This window comes from Ambystoma mexicanum, chromosome 2q (assembly GCF_040938575.1).
Source record: "Ambystoma mexicanum isolate Mex_15411 chromosome 2q, UKY_AmexF1_1, whole genome shotgun sequence".
Taxonomy (NCBI): domain Eukaryota; kingdom Metazoa; phylum Chordata; class Amphibia; order Caudata; family Ambystomatidae; genus Ambystoma; species Ambystoma mexicanum.
The window spans coordinates 281,395,710-281,421,228 of NC_090924.1; the positions used below are offsets into that span (position 1 = coordinate 281,395,710).

Consider the following 25,519-nt stretch of genomic DNA (forward strand, 5'->3'; position numbering starts at 1 on the left):
GATGGAGGTCGGTTTGCCGGGTAAAACGCTCCTGAGGGAAAGAAGGCACCATTTTGCAGGAAAGAGTTGCGGGCCCTCCACTCAGGATTGAGGTAACCACATAGTTAAGCATGGCCGGGGAAATCAGACACCACCACACAGTCCCCCACAGCCTATTCTGGTTCCTTCCCCACCCAGGAAGCTCTCCTAGCCATAAGAATACCTCTAGGGTTCACCTTCATATCAGGCAAACGTGAATTGATCCATTGTCCCGTCTTATTTAAAAGGGAGGAGGTGGATTCCACCTGGCCGAAAGGCATGGGAGGGAGTCCGGTGAGGACTCCCACCAAAAGGGGCAGCCTCTGGAGGAAGGTTGAGTACTACTTGCTCACTAATAGGACATTTGTCCTTTAAAATCTTATGTGAGCCCACAGCCGAGACCCCCAGGCAGCTCTTAACCCCTTCCAAGTAGTGCCTTCCAGAAGCGCAGCGTTGTGCCGTATTGGGAGCAGAATTGGTATAACAGAGACTATAAGATTATGAGCCACCATCCCACCCCCATGTAATTTAACTGAAGGTTTTGGAAGGTGGGGTTCAGGGGTTTCCACAGCGGGCCCAGGTGCCGCTGGGCCTGCGCGTTCTTCAACAAGTTCTTTAATTTCCATGATGTCTTTTTTTAGACCTCTTATTAGGTCATCCATGATGCATAAGGTTGTGCTTAAAGAGGTTTTAAGGGCCCCTATTTTTTCTAGGACCGGTACAAGCTTTCTGTCCAATACCACATCCAAAATTATGAAGTCACTTGAAGCTGACTCCAAAGAGTCATTAAATGATGCAGCGAGGTGCGGGTTCTGGCCACTACCCATCAAGCTGCCCATAGGGGCAACTGCTTGTACTTCTCCATATATTGGGCCTCCAACTTGAGTCCCCACACTTTCACCGGCCAATAAATCAATTTCCAGAGGGTGATTGTTCGATGAGATTTCAAGACATTGTGAGAGGCTGGGGAGTGAGGAGTTTGGAGAGGGTAGCAAGGGCATTCTTTTATCACCGAAAGCACTAGATTGTAAACTAGCAACTTCAATAGCTCTTTTTGTGTGTTGGATGCACTCTTCGTTTACCTGCCATTTGCTTAAGATATTCATTTAAAGTAGATTGACCGTGGTCAACCTGGGCACCTTTGCTTTTTCTGGGCTTCAGTTTGGGATTGTTACCGACAGTATCCTGGATACCCGGCACACCCAAAGAACTGGGCTTACTTTTTTTGGTTTTATTGGGAACCAGTGGGGGGGCTTTAGCCCTGCGTTTAGACAGTTTCGTAGCGCTGAAAAACAGCCCCTACCAAAGCAAGGTAAGAACGCAAGGAGAAATTTCCTAGGAACTGTAAACCAGGAGACCCCTATTAATAAGGAAAGTAAACGTGTTGCTTAAGGGGCAGGTGCAGCAAAGTAAAGTAGAGAAATTCACACAAAAGGTAATAAAAACACACAGGCACTAGTTAAAAAACCTTAGGGAGGGAAATAAAGGTTTTGCAATCCCTGTTCTGTTTTAGACAGGCACAAAAACAGTCTTAGGTTTATACCTGCCCCAAGTTGCTGATAGCTCCTTGAAAAAGTATATGGGTTTTACTCATCTTGCATTAGCTGTGTGCCATCAGAGGAGTTACTGCTTAACTCAATCTGTGTTTCATTTATCACAAAAGTACCTTTAATTGATTATTACATCCTTACGTTTTACTCACCTAGTATAACTGCGTGTAATCACAAAAGTAGGGTTAGGTTTTTAATGTACCTAGAAAACGTTTTCCACTATTCACAAAACGTATATTCTCCAGTTGACTTATTATGCAATTTCTTGCTGAGCGTCACAGTTCAACTGTTCGGGTATACTACCCTGGTATTACTGAATGTAATCTGTAAGTAACAATTGGTTTTACTCCCCAAGAATAGGTGTGTCCTATACTGAATGTTTTTTTTAAAGAGGTTTGACTTACCTAGAACTACTGTTAGGTGTTCCAAATAAGGTTAGATTCTTTGGTCTGTGTACCTTCCAGCATGGTGGTGTGTTATTTTTTTATAATACTTCTGGTTGTCAGTGTTTCTATTGATTAATTTGTGTGTTATTGTTGGGGAGAATCCTCATTTCTGTGCTAATTCCCTTCAACCATAGAGGCCCCCAGCTCTTTTGCTGGACTTTTTAACCATGGAGTGATTGAGACCCTTTTCTCACACTCTCATATGTTTTGACCCAATTTTGGATTATGTGTTTCCTTTGTTTTGGGAGTCGGACAAACTCCATAGGCATCTACCTTTTGTATGGTGACACACAGCACCTTCAGTGCAGTGTAACAGGGAAGTCTCTCAGATTTCCCAAAGGTTAAAATACCTTCTCTTGGTTAAACTACTGATCCCAAGAATAGTAAAGTGAAACTGACTTTACTTACCTTTTCTCTTGGTGGGTCCAGCACACAGCATCTTATGTGGTGTGCTGATGGGTTACTTAGTAGCCCCTTATCCTACTTACTCATGTAGCATTTTTGTGTTACCCTCACTACTTTAAAGGGCTGGTGGTAGTGGTTTAATTTTCCTACCATTGTGCTGCAGTAAAGCACCCGTGGGTGACCATTTTGTCAAAATGGCCCTGGTAATCATTTTTCGCCATTTCTTTCTTGTGAAGTCTTTCTTGGGTTTTACTCTGCACGCCAAGCCAAGTTTGAGCCCTTTGTTCGTTTTGCCCTTGGTGGACTTCAGTACTGAGACCCGCCTCTGGAAGGGCAGGAAGTGAGGGAGTTTCCCGAAACGCCCCTGTCCTTTGTCTTTAGGAATGCCTGAATGCACCCAGTCCTGATTGGCTGGCTGGCTCTCCTTCCAGGACAGCCACCCTGCTGTTTGAGTGACAGCCTAGGCTGTGTATGAATGGGAGAAACCTGCTTAAAAGGTGAGGTTTTTGGGACTAGAGGTAGAGTCGACCACTGTGAAGAACACCCGACGAAGTAACCGTAAACGAAGCTTGCTGCATCCTCCTGCACCTTTGAATTTCCCAGTGAAGCCCTGCTGCTGTGCTGAAACTCCTTTTTCTAAAATCAACAAAAGAAACTCCGGCAGGGACGAGTGCCAGGGGTCGAGAAATCAGTAGTTGAGTGCAACGTCTGCAATCCGGCCAGAATCGCAAGTCTCCCAAGGACCATTCAGAAGCAGGACGACCAGAGCTCAAGTCCCCCCTCACCAGAGTGCAGGACACAAGGAGTGAAGGAAGCCCAACCGGTATCCAAGATACACAGTGGTGCTGTTTACCGCGTGCTGAAACTGCAAAGTGCTGCTGATCTGATAGCACCTTAGCTGTCGCTGACCTCCAAATTGCTGCTGCAGGAGTCCTCCAGACGTTCTCCTTCTTGTACCCACGACTGAGGCTCAGGAACCCAGGATCTGGATCGCTTCAACTAGACAGAAGCCAGCTGGACCACTCTTCTCCTAACTACAGGTAATGTTCTGACTTGGGGTACTTACCACTGTGTCTTTACCTTTGCTCCTCTCAGTTGAGACTTGCAGTAGCTACTTTGCTAGAGTTGATTTCAGCTCTACCCTCCACAAGTGTAACAGCTTGTGACCCAACAGTGATCTCCTTACAAAAACATTTTATCTAAGAAGTGCCTCAGTTCCATAGACTATGCTCCAATTGACTTTGGCTGTCCTGGGTCCCTGCAGATTCTTCTAGCCCATTGATTTGATATTTTATGTCCCTCAGAGGTGATACCTTGGTCCTAAACTATTATTGCTGGGAAAGGTTTTGTCGAGGCTTCATTGAATGATTTAAGTAGAGTCACATGCCCCGAGAACCTGTTTGACCTTTTTTCCTTCCTTTAACCTTTCCTATCTGCAAGGTGTACTGGTGATATATGACATTACTGTCCTTGTGAATGACGTCACCTCTGGGTGTAGGAAGTGTGTAAAGAGCATCTCTAAAGAGTATCTACTTGTGCTGACTCTGGAAAAGTATTTTAAAGTATATTTGATTCCATGTCAAGACCGGAGGCTCACATTATGCTTCTCTTTCTTTATTTTAACATCAAAGAGAAAGCTCAGCAGCAAGATTTATGCACCCAGACTGATATTGCATATACATGAACAAGGGTGCAGGAAATCCCATGAAAAACGTTAAACATGTAAAGGAAAAAACTCCAGCCCATAACAAAGTCACTGAGGAGGAAAAAACTGTTTCCCAGGGGGCTTAGCCAAGTTCGTAACAGGTCACGGAACATGTGACAAGAACCATCCAATAAGCTGTAAACAATCACTCCAAATAGGAGCTAGCAGTGCATCCCGTCCTCTTTCTTTGCTGCTCACAGCAAGAGATAAGTGGGAATTATATTCTATTCTTTCAATGTGGTAAGCATTGTATGCTTAATCTACAGCATTACTGCTTTTACAACAATTAGAGATGCTGCCAGTAACTCGACCGCACAGTTGACTTCCATTTTTTTTGCTTCATGGAAAATTCCCTTTTCTACGCCGCGTAACCGGAGGTCTCCTTTCTTTGTTTTCCCTTTTTCTCTCCCACGCCAGCAGGGCATTACCACACGACCAGAGGCTCCTAGTTAAACTAGGAGCCTCCACTTAGCGTTAGTTTCTTTTTCATGTCACGCTCGGCCCGATTGTTATGTCGGACACCCGCGCGCCACCTCCCACACAATTCAGCATTCTGTGGGGAACGGGAGGCCATGCAGAGCTATTCCAAGACGCGACAACCCTCGCAAGCAGCAGAGGGAGCCGCACACATTACTGGTCCTTTCCTCTGTCATCCAGCGCTCGAACAACGTATTTCCTTTGAATTCAAAGGATTCTATGAGCGCGAGAGACATCGTTATAACAGCTCCTGAACATATTTTGACTTAAATCTAATGATTAACACCAATAAAGCAATGGGACAGAGAGAAGGCTGAGGTTAATTGGCAACTGTAATAAAAAAAAATTTAAAAAAAGGAGTAAATGCGAGATACTATCTCAATTCAATGGCAGCCCAATACTCCCCTCAGGCTGATCAGGAATGGTCAGAGGAAGAGGGAGTATATGAGATGGACGATGTAGCCATGGCAGACAGCTTCAAAAGAGTGCTGGGATCCTCGGTGGAGATCACCATCAAGAAAGCTGTCTCAAGACATGCTCATGCCCATCCAACAGCGCATGGATAGCATGGAAGCGCACCCACAGACAGCGCCTCCGCAGGGGAAAAAGAGAACACAGAAGAGAAAACACACTTCTGATGGGGGAAGTACGCCGGCTCGCAAGAGTAAGGACTCTTTCATCCCCCCCCCCCAACCCTTCGGGTCAGCCAGAACAAGCCACGACTGCCATCACAGATGCCTTCTCCAGGCTCAAGAAAGCCTTTTTTGAATAGGAGGGAGACCCCTTCCGACACTAGACCCTCTCACCCCAAGGAGGACAATGCAGGTGCAAGACCCTCAAGCCCGGAGTACCACCATCAGGGCACAGATGACGAGTATCATAATAAGGGGCAGGACCACAATGACAATCAGACCCCCCCCTATGCTCGGAGGAGGATGAACAAGATGTAGGATCAAGACCCTCTACCTCTGGAAATGCGGCAGCCCCCATTCCCAGGCAGCCATCCGGCAAACATTCAGCTCTCCAGGGAATGTTTGTGCTGGAGGATTTGATTCATCACAGGTCATCGGACTGGGAGCAGTCATTTAGGGCTACAGAATAGATAAAAGACAGACTCAGTCAGCCCCTAGAGGTGGTCGTCAGAGCCAAGCTCATAGCTGAATGACCCCACCTGGAGATCCCAGCTCTAACGCTGGAGCTAGATACGAAGATGATTACTTTCCTCGGTAAGAACACCAAGGACCCCAAGAAGGGCATTGACCGTGCCTGGAGATCCTGCCAGGATAAAGTCCTAGATATCACAGAGCCCCTAGCATAGATAATGGGCTTGGCTGAAAAGGCCATTGACACAGGCAAACCGATTGACCCAACTGTCCTATCAGGATGGTACCAAGCAGCACGCTGCTTGCTCGGCAATGCCATCTACGCCATCTCGACGGAGCGCAGGAAGGGTATTCTCTTAGAAATTGACCCTATACTGGGAGAACTGGCCAACACCGAATCTGGCACAGCAGCTCAAGGACTACTATTCGGAGATACCCTTGTGAAGGATATGTCTACATTCGTGTGCACCTTTTTCTGCCTTAGACAAGGCACAAGCGTCTATTCGCCACCAATATATTTTCCCGGGCCGGGCGAGGTAGGGGTCGCTCCTCCGGCCGTTACTCCTTTGGCAGAAGGCCCCAGCAATCAAGGGACCAACAAAATGTTTAGCAAGACCGAAAAGACACCTTCTTTCCATCCAGAGGACGAGGAAGGGGCCGTGGCTGGAGAAGAGCGGCAAGATACCCAGCTCAACAGGTCAGCATAAGCATGGCAGCGCCGCAAACACCCGTAGGGTGAAGGATAGCTCTCTTTGCGCACGCCTGGGACTCCTTATCATGAGATGCCTTGATCAGGGACACCGCATGGGGGTTGCATCTAGAGTTCTTTGCCCAAACCTTTCAAGCGTGTCATCCCGCACAGATAGTAATGTCAGACGCAGAAGCGCTAGACAACGAGGTGCACAGCCTACACCAAAAACATGCCATACGCCTTTGTTCAGACCAGGACAGATTGTTTAGCCCAATATTTCTGGTCCGCAGGAAGAAAAAGGTTCGACCAGTAATAAAGCTCAGAGCCTTGAACGACTTCATAGTTTAGCGCCATTTCAAGATGGAGGGAATACACATGCTCAGAGACATTTTAAGACCAGGCGACTGGCTCATTCGCCCAGACCTCAAGGACGCTTAACTTGCAGTGCCTATCCATCAGGCACATTTAAGCTACCTGAGGTTCACTTGGAAGAATCAGGATTGGGAGCGCGCAAGCTTGCCCTTCAGGCTCTCTTCAGCCCCTTGGGCATTTACCAAACTCCTAAGGCCAGTCGTGGCACAGCTTAGGGAGAAGGGTGTCAGACTCATACTTGGACGTCATCATTCTCATGGCTCAATCCAAAGCCCTGGTAGAGCAACAAGCCTGGCTCGCCATAGATCTGTTACACAGCCTAGGTTTCCTCGTCAACCTGGACAAATCGGTTCTCTCCCCTGCCAGGAACCTCGAATTTCTGGGGATCATAGTAGATACGCAGAACTCACAGCTCTGCTTGCTGGCTCCCAAGCTACACTCTACATGTCAGGAGATTTGCAGGCTTTTGCAGAGGAATGTCAACTTAAGTTAGCAAGGGTAATCGGTCTATTGTCCTCTTCCATTCAAGCAATATTTCCCGGCCCAATTCGCTACCGAGAGTTGCGAAGCCTAAAAAAGGCCAGCATCTGAGGCACAACCTTTTATACTCACTACGTCTAACTCTATTGCCTCAGGCAAGGACATAGCTTGTCAGGTGGTTTACGCATATGGAAGACTGGAACGGCAGAGCAATCTTTGGATCCAACCCAGACATAGTGATAGAGTCGGACGCCAGCCGTTTAGGTTGGGGAGCAAGATGTGGCTCGATCGCCACAGGAGGAACTTAGTCTCCTCAGGAACTAGAAATGCACATAAACTGCATGGAGCTCCTAGCAGGCTTTTTCGCCGACGATCTTTCGACAGAGGCAGAGTGAGGAGTTGTTTTTTGCTGAAAACGTTTCAGCAGTGAGATACATCAACCGCCTGGGTGGCACCAGATCAAGACCTCTAGCAGAACTAGCAAAGGATTTTTGGCATTTCTGCCTTTAAAACCAGATATCCGTCACGGCTGACTACCTTCCAGGGCTCAAGAACGAAGTCGCGGACTGGTATTCTCGCCACTCCACCGACTACAACAACTGGAGGCTCAACCTAGAGATCTTCACGCGCCTACAAGTGGTATGGGCCCCCCTGTCCAGGGATCGGTTTGCCTCTGGCCTCAACACCCAACTCCCAGAGTTTTACAGCTGGAGACTGGATCCAGCAGCCGAAGCGACAGATGCATTTCTACAACAGTGGACCAGGGGAATCTTTTACACCTTTCCCCGCTTAACTACGATAGCGAGGACCCTGGCGAAGGCCATTCAGGAACAAACAGAGCTTGTCCTCATAGCCCCGGTCTGGACCTCTCAGACTTGGTGTCCAGTTCATCTGGAACTTTCCTCAGATTCTCCAATCCTTCTACCCCAATCTCCAGATCTGCTATCGGGTCCAACAGGTCAACGCCACCCCCTTCTCCTGGTACAGGTAAAATTCACACAAAAATACATGAGGGAGTGGGAAAAGGGTCTCTCTCTCTCTCCAGGTTAAAAATTAAAAGGTCCTAGAGTCCAGCAAAAATACTGGGGGTCTCTAAGGTAGAGAGAAATTAGCACATTTCTGAGAACTCCCCAAAACAGCCATCATCGATAGGCAGGCCTTACAGTCGAAGGTAGCGTGAGAGGAACCGAGGCACCACAGACACACCAGACGGGGGTCTGTAAGGGACATATTTGCCGCACAATCTTGGCACTTCTTAAACACCGATCTCTGAGTCTTAGACGCCGACGATGATGCCATTTTCAAGAATTATACTCGAAGATTCTCAATATGGAAGCGTACCGCATCCGAAGCGATATTCACAGAAAAACAGAACTGAAGCCGGAGGCCTCCGAGGGACATCGAGTCGACCGACATCAACGCGCAGCGCCCTCTGCTGGAATAAATTTCCATAGCAGCTGTAGCTGGATATGAAAATATCATAAAACGAGGAATACGTGGGAGGACACAATCCATTCGAAGTATGGTTTTATGAAGCCCCAAGTTGGACTTTAGAAAAACTGTTCCAACTCGTGGTCCTCGCCCAAGCATATCCGGTGCAGATCCAAGACCGACATCTGCCGGCCACAATCCGCACATGCCTTGAAACTGAAGGACTTTGACAGAGTCAGCATGGCTTTTTCAGAAATAATAAGCTCGCCGAGCATGTCCATGATTTGCAAACAGAATTACTGAAAAAAGGAAATTAGGTCATGGGGCACTGTGCCACTCTATATGGTACGCCCTGCCGTCCCATCGGTCGGGGGGCACGCAGAGTAATCAGACAGAACAGACGCGAAGCTGCACTGCACGCCGTAGTGGCAGAACACTTTACGCAGGTCAGCTGCGCTGGGATATGGATATCATAGATGAGGAATCTGTGGCAGGAAATAATCCATGAGAAATATGTTTGTTTAATTTGAATTTAATTATATTTAATTTATGTGAGTTACAAAATCTAAATGTAATCCAGACAAATAAAACATGGGCATCTAAACTAAACCCCAAAGTCCAGCATGAAACCGACTTGCCTGCCATTTTGCACAGATTTATAAGAGCCTCACATTATTATACAGTAAACATCCCATATTAAAACAGAGGCGCAAAAGCAAACAATGACATATTTAAAAGTTAAACCATTCAAATGAAAGTCTGGCATCACCAATCAGTAATTACACACAATATTTACCTGCATAAGTTCAGCCCGCACTGGTTGAATATGATCGTATAAAAAATCTGGTTGCAGATTGTCCACACACAGTTCCAGGGTTCTCAGTCCTTGGCTGACAAGTGTCTGCGACCCATTCAGAGCAGACACCAGAGGATCCATTAGCATAGGCAGGTAAGGCAGTAGGGAACTCAATCGAACAGGGACAGTAAGGCACAGTTCCACAAACAGGTCTTTCATGTGTTGTTTGTGTAAGCCACTCTGCAGCATATTCAGTCCTAAAAAAACAAGCAATAGGTATAAAGGAAACAAGTAAACAAAGGCCAGAACACCACTGGCTATGAAAAAAGCATTTTTTAAACAGCAAAAAATCTGACAGATTCAACTTTAAAAAAAGAAATCTAAGCACTCACAGAAGGAAAATTAAGTTTGTTAAAAGCCTTGAAAGAGAAAAGACTGAGCAGCTTTGCTAAATAGTGATTATGAACATTAGGGCAGATTTACATTGTGTTTAGTTGTACTGCTTGTTTGTGAAACTCTCTTGGTCCTCTAGGTGGTGAATCTCCTTAGCATGGATCAGTGGTGGGTTGCCAATAATCCACCTGTTAGGACAGTTTTTCTGAAGTCCAACTAAGCGCTTAGGAAAACCATTCAACTGAGGCAGTACAAGACTCCACTCTTTTAGTATAAGGCTGTAAAACCTGAGTTCAGGGTAGCGTAGTGAACTTGGAGACTCCAGCCCTTTAAGACGAGGTAGCAATACCCTTGAGATGAATGGGGATGCAGAAGTTACTCAAGCATCAATAATCAAAATGACTCATGTAGTTGGCAAAAAGATAACTGTTTTAATATCAATTATCTAAAACAGGGAGTACAGCGGACATCAACAGACGTCTCAGCGCATGGTTTCTCAATGCATCTTAAAAAAAGCTTTCTTGCATAACAGAAAATCACCATAGGTGACGTCAACCTACGTATTTACTAATGTCATCCTACGTGGCAAACTACATAAAACTTAGTGGCAATTGTGATAGGATCTAAGGGAATATCTAAGTATACGTTCCATACTAGTCTGAGAAAGAATCAGGTGGGGCAACTTAGCCCTCCCCTTAAACAGGTCACTATGAACGTCACTATGAACGTCACTAAATACAAAACGTCCCATTGGTTCTGCAAACTATAGGGCACTTAATCACGCAGCCCCCTACAATTGGTTGGCACTCTAACCTCCGTCAGTACTTTTCCACCTATGTTAGCAGCACGCAGGCTGTGCTTCAAGGTGCTGGTGAGCTAGTCTTAATCATAGCTTCCCACCCAATTAGCATATCATCTATCATCACCTCAGTGGTCTGCTGTCAATTAGGACTTTGAACTTGTCCTTGGGAGTGTTCTTTGCTTTGGAGAATTTAGGGGAGTGAAGGCACGCTCTGCCTTCATGGGTAGGTGTGGTCGTCATGTTCATCCAACTTCATCCTTCCACATGACGTAACACCACAAAATAGAACTTCTGGTGAATTTAAAATACTATTTTCGAATAGACCTCCGACGTCTTCCTCATTTTTGTCCATGTCTTCTGAACAAGAGTTTTGTTCTTTAACACGATTTGTTGTATCCAATGTCTGCTGAACCCAGCCTGATACGACCATGGCTCCTTGGGGCTCATCCAGCCTTGCCTTTCTGAGATCCACTTTGCAATTCACTAGTTTTTAACTGCAACACACTGGAAAAGAGGCCTTCCTTTTTTTTTAGTCCAGCTCTGCTATAATACGTAGTGGAAACATCCTTTGTTAGGAAGAATTCTCAAAAATGTGCTAATTCCCTTCACCTTACAGACCCCCAGCAACTTTGCTGGATTTTGAGGACTTGATTTATTTTACCTGGAGAGAGTGTGAGGCTTCTTTCCCACTCTCTCATGTATTTTGAATGTGTTTTCTTTGGTTATTGAGTTTTAGACAACTCCACAGGCATCTTTTCATGTGTGTCTTCACACAGCACCCTCAGTGCAATGACACAGGGAAACATTTCCAGGCTGTCCCAAGGTTTAAATACCTTCTCTGGGATAAACCAGAGAAAGTAAAGTGAAATTGACTTTAGTAGCCTTTTCAAATTCCTAGACCCAGCACACCCTATCTTACTATAGAGTGCTGGAGGGGTTACCTAGTATCCCGTGTCTAGAAACTCATGTAGCAGTCAAATGCTACACTTTCCTCTCGAAATGGCTGGTTGCAGTGGTTTTACAACGAATTATCATGATTTGTCCCGACCGCAAACACCGGTGGCGTTAAATCGCAGGAGCCATGTTTTTCAAGATGGCGTTTGAGCCCCCTTTGTTTTAACAGGTCCCAGTCTTCTTTTTTTGCCATTACTGTTTGGCAGGTTTGGTCCCTTTGTTCCTTTGCCTTTGGCGGGCTTTAGGACTGAAGATCGCCTCTGGCGCCCAAGTGTCTGGGGTGGCCAGGAGGTTCCCGAAGCTCCCTGTGCTTAGTCTCCTAGGAGACCCAAATGCACTCTAGCGTGATTGGCTGGCTGACTGTCCGGCAGGGACAGCCACTCTGCTGGGTGAGTGGCAGCTAAGCTGGAATGAATGGGAGGAAACTGGATAAAAGGCGAGTCTCTTGGCTTGGAAGGCAGAGTCGACCACTGGAACGGAAGAACCGAAGACGAGAATGAAGAGGACAGCTGCTGCAACTCCTGGACCATTGTTTTGCTTGGTGATGCCCTGCGGCAAGTCCGAATCGCCAGGTTCATTTCGCCAGAGAAGCCTTGTAAGGACGACTTCTCCCTTTGAGTTTGTGGGACCAATCAACTCGAACCGTAAGCCACCTGGATACCATTCTCGGAGCTGGTTTTATTTTCCTCAGAGTGCTGCAGGAAACCGAATAACCAGGGAGAGGGACACCCGTTTGTGTGCTTGACTACATCTACCGGAATTGAAGATTTGCCAGTTGCCAGCTTTGCGACCAGTCCCAGTGCAGGAGTCCCCTGATGTCCTCCCCTCTTGTCCCCACGACTGAGGCTCAGGAACAGCGAGATCTCCAGGAACAGAAGTCTTCGGCTGCATCTTTTTCTTCATTGTAAGGTACTGTGAAAACCTGACAGAGAACTTACCTCTCACTGCGAAAGTGCTTGAAACTTTGGCAACTTGCAGGCTTAGTCAGTTTGTGACCCAACATATGAATCTTTCGTTTTACGAACTACTTCTGAGAACTTTGGCAAAAACTTTTCTGTTTAACTACCAGAACTGCTTTATCCTATACAAGACTTTAGCCCATTGACTTTGGCCTAAACTATTTCATTGAATTGGCTCCTCTGGTGAACTCAAACTATTTGCACTGTCTAAGAGTAACTGTAATATTCTTTTTATTAACCTATGCCTTTTTGCTCCTCCTTCAAAGTAGTTTAATTGCCTCCTTCTAGTGAATGTTTTATAACAGACTGTGAAATAAATTAATAAGTGTTTTACCACGAAACCTTGAGTATAAGAGACTATTTGAATACTTGTGATTGTAGACCTCGGTGTAACATCATTACAGCTCACATTCCCCTCTTGAGATAAGCCGGCTGCTCAGCGACGCTACCAAAACTGTGTAGTATTGACTTATACCAAAGGTTGAGTTTGCTTACACCTGTAGTCCTAGTTGTGTGTAGTGGTCCCAAAGAGTACTGCATACAAACTCTGCCTAACACTCATATGTATAAGTTGGCACATGCCGCAATCTATTCACTATAAAGCTAGCCTCAAGAATACTTCATATGCTTGTGTTTCTTGCCATTTGTACACGTGAAAAATGACTTGATATCTTCATTAATTCTGTAGCATAACTTTCTTCATCTTGATCCAAAGATGTCACTTATCTTTGATACTTTCTTGATGCCTTATAGAATATCCTCATTCTCTCGTCTCTGCATCTCTTCTATGTACATTAGTCTTGCTGTGTGCGACGGTGACGTCACCATTCTTCTTAGAGACATTTTCTTGTGGGATTTCATTCAAATGGCCATCATACCATCTCGTATGAAGGTATGGTTTTCTTAATGGGAACCTTGCTTCCAGGATTCTCCTGGGTATCGATATTTTCACTGGTACCGCACGTGTCTCACATTCTGGTTCCCAACATATAGGCAATATGGGTGAAGTGGTTGAGGTGGGGTTACTTGGCTCCTTCTCTACAGTAGACAGAGCAGCTAGGCTTATCTTAGGAGGGAGAGAGGCGGTAGAATCAGTACAAATGAAATTGTAATACCAATGGTCCGAAGAAACACTGAAACACTATGTATTGTAAAAATAAATGGTTTAATTGAAAACAAGAAGGACCAGATACATCTTGGGTGAAATAAGTACTATCACATTATATATAAGCACAATTATAAATACACAACACTACGCTTGAAGGTACACAGACCAAAGCAAATGACCTTATTTCGAACACCCAACAGGAATTCTAGGGAAGTCAAAACCAATAGTTACTTTTAGATAACTTTCAGTAATACCAGGGTTGTACCGTGACACTCCGCAGGAAATCACAAAGCAATATCAACTGGACAATATACTTTTGTGATCTAGTGAAACACAGATCCTAGGAACAGTATGAACCTATAACTCTGATTCAGGTAACAGTTATTCTAGGGGAGTTGGACCTTGGGGTGCGATATTCAATTACAATTGGTTTTCAGTTCATAGACTAAGGGAAGCAATAACTAACTTATTTTATGTTAACAGTTATACTCAAAGTAAGTAAACCCTATACACTTTTTACAGGAGCTACAAGCAACTTAATGGCAGGTGTAAACCTAAGAGTCTTTTTGTGTCTGTCTAAAACAGACCAAGGGAAAGCAAAACCCAGTGTTACACTTTATGAACGACTCAGTTATTTTAGTTGGGTAAAACCTAATACAGACTTATTATTGACAGGCTAACAGCAAGTCAGGGAAAGGAAGACACAGTTGGGAAACTTACACACACATTTTCTGAAAGTAATAGTTAAGTGTAGTCAACAGCATTACTTTTGGCGAAGAGGCACAACCAATTCACAGGTGAGTAAAACAACCTTATATCTAATTTTCAGAATGGCAGAAAATTTCTAAGGTAAGTAATACATTTTGTAACTGTTCACTCTCAGAGTTACAGTTACCAACTCTTTTACAATTAACTAACTTTTAAACACTATTCTGAGTGTTCAGTGGCACAATGGAGTGGGGGGGAGGGAGGGTCGCTTGGGTCTAGTGTCCTACAGGCAGTGTCATGAGAGGTTCTTAAGTAGGAAAAGTCAGAGTTCCTAAGGAAGACTGTCCAAACCGGTGAGAATTTTACTTCAGTTAGTCGAGGGCCCAGAGGCTTCACAAAAGACACCCTAGGAGGATTCCAGCAGTGAGCCTGGGGCAACTGGACGAGAGGCCTCCCAATCACAGAAAACACCCCAAAACTACACAGGAATCACAAGAGACTTAAAGGTAAGTAAATACCAAAGCCAGCACAGTACCGCAGCACAGAAGAAGATTTTGCAGCAGGACGACTTCAAGATCTGCAGCCAAAAACCTGGACGGTGGATTCCTGGTCAATGGTGACTGAAAACGGGACCTTGGAAGGGACTTTGCAGCAGGGATCAATGGGGAAGGCTCTAGGCAACATTTTCCTCGCGACTGGATGCAGCTTTGTGGATTTGGTGCTTTTCAGGAGCACAGAAGACAAAATATCACTGGTCGGATTCTCGTCGTTTGCAAGGTACAGCAGTCTGGTGAGGGGACTTTTCGGACTGGAATCGTGCCTCGGGAGACCGAGCAGGATGCCCATGAAATTTCAGCGAGATTCGGAATTTGGAAGCCCGTGCACCGCCCAATGACTTGAGGTCCCGGGGTATTGCAGCCCGGCAAAGTCGCAGCACGGCGTGGGATGGCTCAAAATGCAGGTCTTGAGTCTAGTAGGTCTCACCATGCTCTGGGTCAGGATTGTTGTTTTTTGGAGACCCCAGGTCGATTGGAAGGAAGGGCTACAGCAGGCTCCGGTTACACAGCAGGACTCTGATCGCTGGAAATCGCCTCAGCCACTTTCTCTTCATCCTTTTCGGTTTTGGTTCCAGTGGTCAACTACCTCTTCAGCTTCCAGGTTCTGACTTTTATGCAGAAACCCAGTCAATCAAACAGTCTTGCAACGTTGCTCCCTCACATTCCATGCTACTAAACTCTTAATCTCTTCCCTCATCTTCTCTCGTCTTTTCTATGGTTCCTCCCTCCTTTTTGGTCTCCCCGCCTCTCATCTTGCCCCCCTCAAATCCCTCTTCCACTCTGCTATTCGCACCCTTTGTCTTCTTGCCCCACATGATTCCATCTCCTTTTCGCTTTCTTTTCTGGGCTGGCTCCCCTTTCACTCCCAACTTAAATTTAACTTCCTCTGCCTCGTTTTTAAATCTCTTCATGATCTCGTTCCACCGTACCTCTCCTCTCTCATTTCTTTCTACACTCCTTCTCGCTCCCTCCGGTCCGCCGATCTCTTCCTACTCACTGTTCCACCTTCTCCTTGTACCTCTTCTCGTTTCAGATCCTTTCAGCTCCTTGCCCCTCTGCACTGGAACTCTCTTCCTCTCTCTATCTGCTCCATTTCATCGTACTCCTCCTTCCGCGCCTCCTTCAAACCTTTTCTTCTTCACCCCCCCCATCCTGACATCCCTCTTTAATTTCCCCTATCTCACCCTTTATCCCTCTTTCCATCCCCTCTTTCCATCCTTCCTCCCTACAACTTCCCTTCCTCCCTACAACTTCACTTCTTCCCCATTCCTACTTTCCCTCCACCTGTAATTGCATCTTCCTCCCCTACCCTGACCTCCCTTACTTCATCCCTCTTTCCTTTCCCGAATCTATTTCTCTTACATTATCCGCGGTAAATTGTTCTATATACTATTTTTGATGGTTTGTTTCATGTCTTGTAATTTTATGCTTCTATTATCCCATGTATTCTTGTTGTTGAAATGTAAAGAGCTTTGGCATAAAGCGCTATATAAACTTAATAAATACAAATGGATTCAAACTTGGGGGTTGGCAATCCGTTCGGGACAGTCAGCCTTCGGGAATCTCACACTCAAGCTAGAAGACAAACGGCTGCAGAGTTTTGGACTCCTCCCTCACTTCCTGCCTTCACACTCTAGTCTGGGTGGGTAGTCCACAGGACTCCCGCCTAAAATAAAAATCACACAAAGGAATTTCCTGACCTGGACGTCAGGGGAAGGAACAAGAAAGGACAGGGAACACTAAAATGTTGAAAAAACGAGACAGGGGTCATTTTGGTAAAATGAGCACCCATGGTTGCCATTACCGGGTCTGTTCACACATCCCGCTATAAAGGTGCACCCAATTAACAAAAGGTAACACTGCCACCAGCCAATAAAGTTAAGTTTGTCTTTGTAACATAAATGTTACATTTAAAATGAGAAAGGGGATCCTCAGTATCTGCCCAGCACTCCACATAAGGTGGGGGGTGCTGGTCTCACTTAATAAAATGTAAAAGGGATCCAAAGATCCTTTCTACCCTTGGGAACTGTAGGGAACAAGGTTAGCCAGAGAAGGTTAAAAGGGGAGCCCCCCTAAGGCAATGCAGCAGCAATAGGCTTTTATTGCCAAAAAGTTGTCAAAGAGGATAACTTTTAAAAGACACTACAGAGAGTCTTAAAAATGACTCCCATGAAAAGGGTAAAACATTGCGAGTGTGGGAATAGGACCCCACTCACAGAGGTATAAGGAAAAATAATCCAAAGTAAAATCAAAAAGTTCTGGGGTCGATACAGGTCAGGAGGATTTATCATTACTGTGAAAATCTTACCCAACACCGCCTCATCTCAATCTTGGGCCATCCGAGGTCACGGTCAGGAAAAGATTTTTTTTTCTCCAAATTTCCCTCTGTAATTCTAGGAATATCAAAAGGTTTTCCTTTTGTTTTCAAACCTGTTAAGAATTTTTACAGTTAAGTGAAGCCTTCAGCTTCAATCCCCAGGCTCATTTGTTATGGGGAAACTGATCAGTCGTTCAAACCATCAGTACTGGGAAACAATGTTTCCCTTTTTGTTGGTTAGTTTTTGTAACTTTTTCACCTAGCACACAGCAACCTACAAAAGTATTCCCGTAGCAATGCTTTGTATAACCCTAGTCTTTTACACTTGGGATTTTTTGTTACATTTATATGTGCCTAAAGACAAGCGGGTGGTGTTCAAATGCATTTCTCAAATCTGGCTTGGTGGACAGATTTCAGGAGGCCACCCTAGTTATAGTCAAAAGGGGAGCTCAGAGGTTAGGCAGACCTGTTAGGCAAGATTGTATCCACCCTTTGGGTGCACTACAACAACCCTGACCTCCTGGCAAAAGGAACCCAACGTTTGGTATAAGTCTGTACTACAGAGGTTGGCAGCTTGTTGAGCAGCCAGGCTTACCTCAAGAGGGGTCAATGTGAGCTGTAGGGGAGTTACACAGAGATTCACAGTGACAAGTATTCAAATAAACTCTTACAAACAAGGTTTCCTGATTAAACAATTATTAATTTAACAATCAGTTATAGTAAGCCTTCTTCAGAAGTGGCAATAGAATAGTAACACACAAGTACACTCCAAAATACGCATTCTTAATATTTCTAAATCAGTAAGTACCCTTTTGGGATGGCACACAGACACTTCCTACACCCTCAGGTGACTATAGTAACGAGGACACTGGAAATTAATATACCACTATTGGCATTTAGAATCAGACTTAGGAGTAAGTCAAAGAAAAATAATTTTAGAACAGAACAAGAGATCACACAAAAATTCTGAACCAGGTAAGTACTTTTGGTAACCCCAATGCAAAGTTAGTTAAGTCCCTTCCTAGAAGGAAGACCAAACACAACGACAGAGGGAAGAAGAGTCATTCAGGGAGCCAGGCTTGGCCAAAGTAAATTCGGCAAAAGTCGAGGTGAGCTGAAGCACTTCTTGCATGTAAGTAAAAGTCTTGCACAATATTCTTAGAAGTCTTTGGAGAAAAGAAGAAATCAAAGCAGGTTAGGCTTGTGAAGTAAAGAAGCGATTAGCAACTCTACTGAGCAACCAAGACAAGTCTCAGCAGAGGACAAGTAAGGTTACAACAAGAGGTAAATTCTCTTAGACTGTACAGTACCTTTAGGTTGAAGAAAAGTGCAGCAGATGGCTTCTGTTCCTGTGAAGCTCTGCAGATCCTGGTGTTCCTGGGCCTCAGTCGTGGGGACAAGAGGGAGGACTTCTGGGGACTCCTGCACTGCACTGGGACGGTCACCGACCACAACCAGCAATCTTCAAACAAGTGGCATTTCGGAGTTTCAGGTCCTAGAGTCTACCGCAAATAGCAACACTACGGTTCCTGGCTGTCGAGATGGGCTTTTCTTGCATCAGGATCCAGCACTCTGTTGAAACAGCTCAGGCTCAGTCAGTCCTGCATCCTGGCAGTGCGGAGGATATTCTTGTAGCTCTTGGACAGCTTAAAAGCAACGCACACTATCTGGTGTTTCTCTCCCTGGCTATTCGGTTCCAGCAGCAACTGCAGTGGAATTTCAACCAGCTCCAATAGGATGTCCAGGTGGCTTACTTTGGAGTTGATTGATCCAACCAACTCAAGGGGAGAAGTTGTCCTCTCAGGGCTTCTCCAGTCGAAACGAAATTGGAGTTTCAGCACAGCAGCAGGGCTTCACCTGGCAAACCAACGGTCCAGGAGTTGCAGCAGGCGTCCTCTTTAAGTTCTTCCTTGGATTCCATCTTCCAGTGGTCGACTCTGCCTTCCAAGCCAAAAAGCCTCGCCTTTTATGTAGGTTTCTCCCATTCATTCCAGCCTAGCTGTCAAACACCCAGCAGGGTGGCAGTCCTTGTCAGACAGCCAGTTGGCCAATCACCCAGAGTGTATTTCTGTCTCCAAGGAGATTAAGCACAGGCAGTTTCGGGCACCTCCCTCGCTCCCTGCCCCCAGCACCATTTTGACAAAAAGGGCACCCGTGGGTGCTTTTCCGTAAATGCAAACGCAGCCTGCGGTAAAAGCACACCACGGTAGATAAAGTAATCCACTGCCACCATCCATTCATCGAGGAAAGGCTAGCAAAGTTGTTAGATTAGAAGCTAGACAAAGGGGATACTAAGTAACCCCTCCAGCACCCTACTGTAAGATAGTGTGTGCTGGGTCTAGAAAGTTACACATTTAAGTAAAGTCAATTTCACTTCATTGCACTTGGAAACAGTAGTTCTTTCCCAGAGAAGGTATTTAAACCTTGGGGAAATCTGAAAGACTTCCCTGTTCCACTGCACTGAAGGTGCTGTATGACACGATGTAAGTGATGATGTGATGCCTATGGAGGTTGTCAGACTCCACGACCAAAATAAACACAGTTCAAAATCACATTAAAATACATGAGAGAATGGAAGAAGTAAGAACCGACCTAAACAGATGGAACCCTCTAACAATATCCTGGTGGGGCAGAATAACGGTCATCAAAATGACGATATTGCCCAGGCTCCTGTATTACTTCCAAGCTCTCCCCATCCGAATCCCGGCGACATTCTTCAAGACCCTCTCTAAAATCATTACAAAATACATTTGGCAAAACAAAACACAGAGAATGTCCCAACAGGTGCTTTCTGCACATAAATCAGATGGAGGAATGGCGCTCCCCCACTTCAAAAAATACTACGAGGCGGCACAACTGTGGGTCCTACATGAATGGATCACAGACAACTCAGAAAAATGGTGGGAGGCACAGGACAGAGCCGTCGCAAGATCAAATCTGCGCCACCTTCTATGGAGGAGACCCGAGCACAGACATCACAACATCAAACTTAGCGAAGTTATGAACACCACCATGGAAATATGGAACAGAGCAACCAAGAAGGAAACCCTAACGAAGGATCCCGCCCCCTTCATGCCACTTTGACAATCCAGACTTCCCCCTCGGACTGGTGAAAGGATCCTTCAGGAAATGGCACGAGGCTGACTGCACAAAGGTGGGCGATATGATAGAAAGCCAACAGATCAGAACCTTTTCAGATTGCCAGGAGCTGCTGGGCCTCACGGAAAGGGATAGATACCAATACGAGCAACTCCACCACTGGCTTTCAACACCAAGAACAACAACAGCATGGACAAGGGACCTCACCCCATTTGAAACATATATGTTGACCCAAACCGGGGGGAAAAAATGTGTTTCTGCACTCTACAAATTTATAAACGCCCAAGAAGAAAACATCACGTGGCAGTACATGAAAAAGTGGGAAGTAACCCTAGGGAAACAAATTGATAGGGACCAGTGGACATACCTCTAGCTAATAATCCCAAAATGGACATGTGCAGTTCAAACGAGGGAAGCCTGGACGAAAGTGATGGTCCAATGGCACTACACGCCGGAGAGAATTCACAAAATGTTCCCAACAACGCAAGGGAAATGCTGGAGGGGATGTGACTCCTTGGGAACCTGGAGACACATCTGGTGGGACTGTATAGTACTGCAACAATTCCTGACGGAAGTGAAAGCACAGATGCAGAAAATCTTCGAGGGCGCGGCCACCTTAGGAGAGGAGATATGGCTGTGTGGTATGCGGGCCCCCTGAGATAAGTCCCTTACGAAAACGGAACTTTATGGGCTTCCTAATAGCAGCATGGCTAGCCATTGGGCAAAAATGGAAACAGAAGACCCCCCCACACACCCAACAACACAAGAATGGCTCAGGAGGATCTGGAACTATGTAGCCATGGAGAGGATCACCTATAACCTTCAAGGAGACAGACAGAAGTTCACCACAGATTGGTGAGACGCAATAGACTTCCTACAAAGCGATTATATTCTGCAATGGTGCCCACACAACATCTGCATTCTGGATATGTTTACAGCTTAAAATTAACACTTCCAAGGGTTGCAAAGACAATACATGGACATTAACCGGATGAGAGGGAGGGCGGTGGGAGGGAGGGGATGGTGGGACAGTGTTGTGTCCCGATGTTTAAGTTTGAAGAAATGCCAATAAAAATATTTTAAAAAAATAAATACATGAGTGGGGGGGAAAAGGGTCTCACTCTCTCCAGGTTAAAAATTCAAGTACTCAAAATCCAGCAAAGTAGCTAGGGGTCTCTAAGGTAGAGAGGAATTCGCACATTTCTGAGAATTCTCCCTAACAGGACCCAATCAAGGTAAGTGTGGAGAGTGGCAAAGGTGAGTGGGGGTTAGGTGTCCACAATGAGTCCACAGAATGAAACACACAATGATTCTACTTAGACAGGCAAGTATAAACATACTATATTTACTATAGGCTCAAAAACCCACTAGGAAAATGTATCACGCAGGTAATATCCCACAATACTTGAAATATAAAACATGTACATATATTCACCATTGGTTATAGAAATGCACAAAAATGACTTATACAATTGAAAGGAAGGTAAGTAGTTATGCAATATGGAAAACAGTACACAGGAATAGAAGCCCTAACGTTATTGTTAGGGACAATTCTAATTTCTGTGCTAATTCCCTTCACCTCCAGGGACCGCCAGCTCTTTTGCTGGAATTTAGGACTTTTAATTTCTGTCCTGGAGAGAGTGAGACCTTTTTCTCAGTCTCTCATGTGTTCTGACCTTATTTGGATTATATGTTTCCTCTGTTCTTGGAGTCTGACAAACTCCATAGGCATTTCTTTTTTGTATGATGACACATAGCACCTTCAGTGCAGTGGCACAGAGAAATCCTTTAGATTTCTCCTAAGGTTTAAATACATTTTCTTGTGTGAACTATTGTTCCCAAGAATAGTAAAGTGAAATTGACTTAACTTTCCTCTTTGTGGGTCCAGCACACACAATCCTATGTGGAGTGCTGGCGGAGTTGCCTAGTAGCCCCTTATCCTACTGTCTCATGTAAAAAAAAATTATGTTACCCTCACTACTTTAAATGGCTGGTGGCAATGGTTTAATTTTCCTACCATTGTGCTTTTCTACCGCAGGTTGAATCCTCAGCTGCAGTATAGCACGAGTGACCATTTTGTCAAAATGGCCCTGGTCGTCTTTTTTCGCCATTTTCCGTTTGTGTGATCTTTCTTGGGTTTTACTCTGCGCGCCAAGCCAAGTTTGAGCCCCTCTGGTTCCAGTGTGTCTGGGAAGGCAGGATGTGAGGGAGGTTCCCGAAACTCCCGTCCTTTATCTCTAGGAATACCTGAATGCAACCAGTCCTGATTGGCTGTCTGTCTTTCAGAACAGCCACCCTGCGGAGTGATTAACAGCCTAGCCTGTGCATGAATGGAAGAAACCGGCTTAAAATGTGAGGGTTTTCGGACTAGAGGCAGAGTCGACCACTGGGAGAAACACCAGACTAAGAAACCGTGAACGAAGCTTGCTGCATCCTCCTGGACCTTTGAATTGCCTGGTGAAGCCCTGCTGCTGTGCTGAAACTCCTTTTTCTAATCGACAAGAGAAGCTCCGGAAGGGACGACTTCTCCCCTTGGATTAGTGGGACCAACTAACCCCGAGACAAACTTCACTTGGCCATCTTCCCTGATTGGCTGTACTTCTTTGCTGCTGCAAGATCCGAGTGTCGGGGGTCGAGAAATCCGTAGTAGAGCGCAACATCTGCAATCCGTCCAGAAGCTCCAGGAGTCTCCCAAGGAACCTCCAGAAGCAGGATGCCCAGAGCTCGAGTCCCCTCACCAGAGTGCAGGACCCAAGGAGTGAAGGAAGCCCATGAGATCCACGGTGGTGCTGTTTATCGAGCGCTGAAGCCGCAAAGTGCTACTAATCCGAGAAGAGCCTGTAGCTGCCGACAACCTCCAAATTTCTGCTGCAGGAGCCCTCCAGACGTCCTCCCTCTTGGCCCCACTGTTAAGGAGAATTCTCAAAAATGTGCCAATTCCTCTCTACTTTAGAGACCCCCAGCTCTTTTGCTGTACTTTATACTTTTAATTCTATTTGTTTTCTGTGTTAGTTTCTTTTGGTTATGGAGTCTGACAAAACTCCATAGGCATCATCTTTTACAATTGTGTCACACAGCACGTTTAGTGCAGTGACACAGGGAAGTTTTAGATTTCATAAGGTTTAAACACCTTCTCTGGGATATGTTTCCCAGAGCAGTAAAGTGAAATTCATTTTACTTAGCATTCTACTTGCAAGACCCAGCACACCCTATCTTACTATAGAGTTCTAGAGGGGTTACTTAGTATCCCTTGTGTCTAGATGCTCATGTAAAAATAATGTATGTTACCCTTTCCTCAATTGACTGGCTGGTAGCAGTGGTTTTGTTTTGAACTACCTTGGTTTGCATTTACCGTGACCGTGTGCGGCTCCGGTAAAGTAACCGCAGGAGCGATATTTTTCAAAATGATGGCCAGCCATCCTTGCTAAAATGGTCCCCGGTCTTGTTTTTTCACCAGGTCTTTGTGGAAAGGTCCTTCTAGAGATGTTCTCTGCGCGCCAAACTAGGTTTGGTCTCTTTGTTCATTTCACCTTTGGCTGGGTTTCTCAGAGAAAACCGCCGCTGGCTCCAGAGTGTCTGGGGTAGGCAGTAAGTGAGGGAGGTGCCCGAAACTCCCTGTGCTTAGTCTCCTAGGAGACCCAAATGCACTCTGGTGATTGGCTGGCTGACTGTCCGGCAAGGACAGCCACCCTGCTGGGTAAGTGGCAGCTATGCTGGAATGAATAGGAGAAAACTGTTTAAAAGGAGAGTCTCTTGGCTTGGAAGGCAGAGTCGACCACTGGACGAAGGAACCAAAGAAGAGCTTGAAGAGGACGACTGCTGCAACTCCTGGACCGTTGGTTTGCCCAGTGAAGCCCTGCTGCAGGTCTAAATTGCCAAGTTTGCATCGACAGACAAGCCCCTGCAAGGACAACTTCTCCCTTCAAGTTGGTGGGACCATTCAACTCCCAAGTAAGCCACCTGGACACCCATCTCGGAGCTGGTTGAATTTCCTAAGAGTTGCTGCAGGAAACCGTAGAGGCAGGGAGAGGGACACCAGATAGTGTGCATTGCTTGTAAGCTGGCCCTTAAGCTTTTGGAAGCTCCTCCGGACTCCCACGAAGCAGGACTGACCAAGCCTGACCCCCCTCAGTTGAGTGCGGGACCTCAGATGCGAGTAAAGTCCACCTTGACAGCCAGGACCCATGCTTATTGCTATTTGCTGTACCGCAAGGAGCTGAAACGCGAAACAGCCACTGAAAGTAATGTTTGCCAGTTGCCAGCTTTGACGGTGCAATACAGTGCAGGAGTCCCCCGACGTCCTCCCTCTTGTCCCCATGACTGAGGCCCATGAACAGTGAGAACTGCAGAGCTGCACAGGAACAGAAATCTTCAGCTGCTTCTTTTCTTCTTTACCAAGGTACTGTAAAACCAGCCTAAGAGACCGTACCTCTTACCATGGAAGTGCTTGTAACTTCTGCAACTCAAAAGTCTGATCAGCTTGTGACCCTCCATTTGGTTCTTCTTTTTATCAAAGATTCCTAAGAACTTGTGCAAAGACTTTTCCATTTACTTACCTAAGTGCTGCATCCTATACAAAGACTTTGGCCTATTGACTTTGGCTTAGCCTACTGAATTGAATGACTCTTCTAAGTGCTATCTGAAAGTATTTGCCCTGCTTATGAATATTTTTTACTTCTTATGAACTAGTAATCTTTGTCTTTTACTTACTTTTTAAGAGTATTCTGAATGCCAACACTACGGTATTAATGTCCCCAGCACCCTTGTTACTGAAGTCACCTGTGGGTGTAGGTTGTGTCTGTGGGCCATCCCAAAAGGGTCTTGTCTGATTCAGAAACTCAGAGTGTAAAGTATTGAAGTATATTTGTGTGTTACTATTCTATTGCTCCCTTCTGAAAGCTTTATAACCGACTGATAAATTATTAATTGTTTTTGCAAGAAACCTTGAGTGTAAGAGTTTATTTTAATACCTGTAACTGTGAATCTTTGTGTACCGCCACTACAGCTCACATTTTCCCTCTTGAGATAAGCCTGGCTGCTCAACATGCTACCAAAATTGTGTAGTACAAGCTTATACCAAAGGTTGGGTTCCATACACCTGTAGTCCTAGTTATTTTCAGTGTTCCCAGAGGGTACTGCATTCAAACT

At 45.5% G+C, this 25,519-nt stretch overlaps 1 protein-coding gene across 8 annotated transcripts in view; it reads right to left on the minus strand.

The window, feature by feature from the left end:
• Positions 1–25,519, minus strand: part of TRRAP (transformation/transcription domain associated protein) — a 2,065,012-nt gene that overhangs the window by 1,659,826 nt on the left and 379,667 nt on the right. For all 8 annotated transcript variants that reach the window (XM_069647248.1, XM_069647247.1, XM_069647244.1 and 5 more), the window contains exon 20: positions 9,475–9,731. In XM_069647248.1, the coding sequence (XP_069503349.1) occupies positions 9,475–9,731 (257 nt within the window). The remainder of the gene's footprint in view (positions 1–9,474; positions 9,732–25,519) is intronic.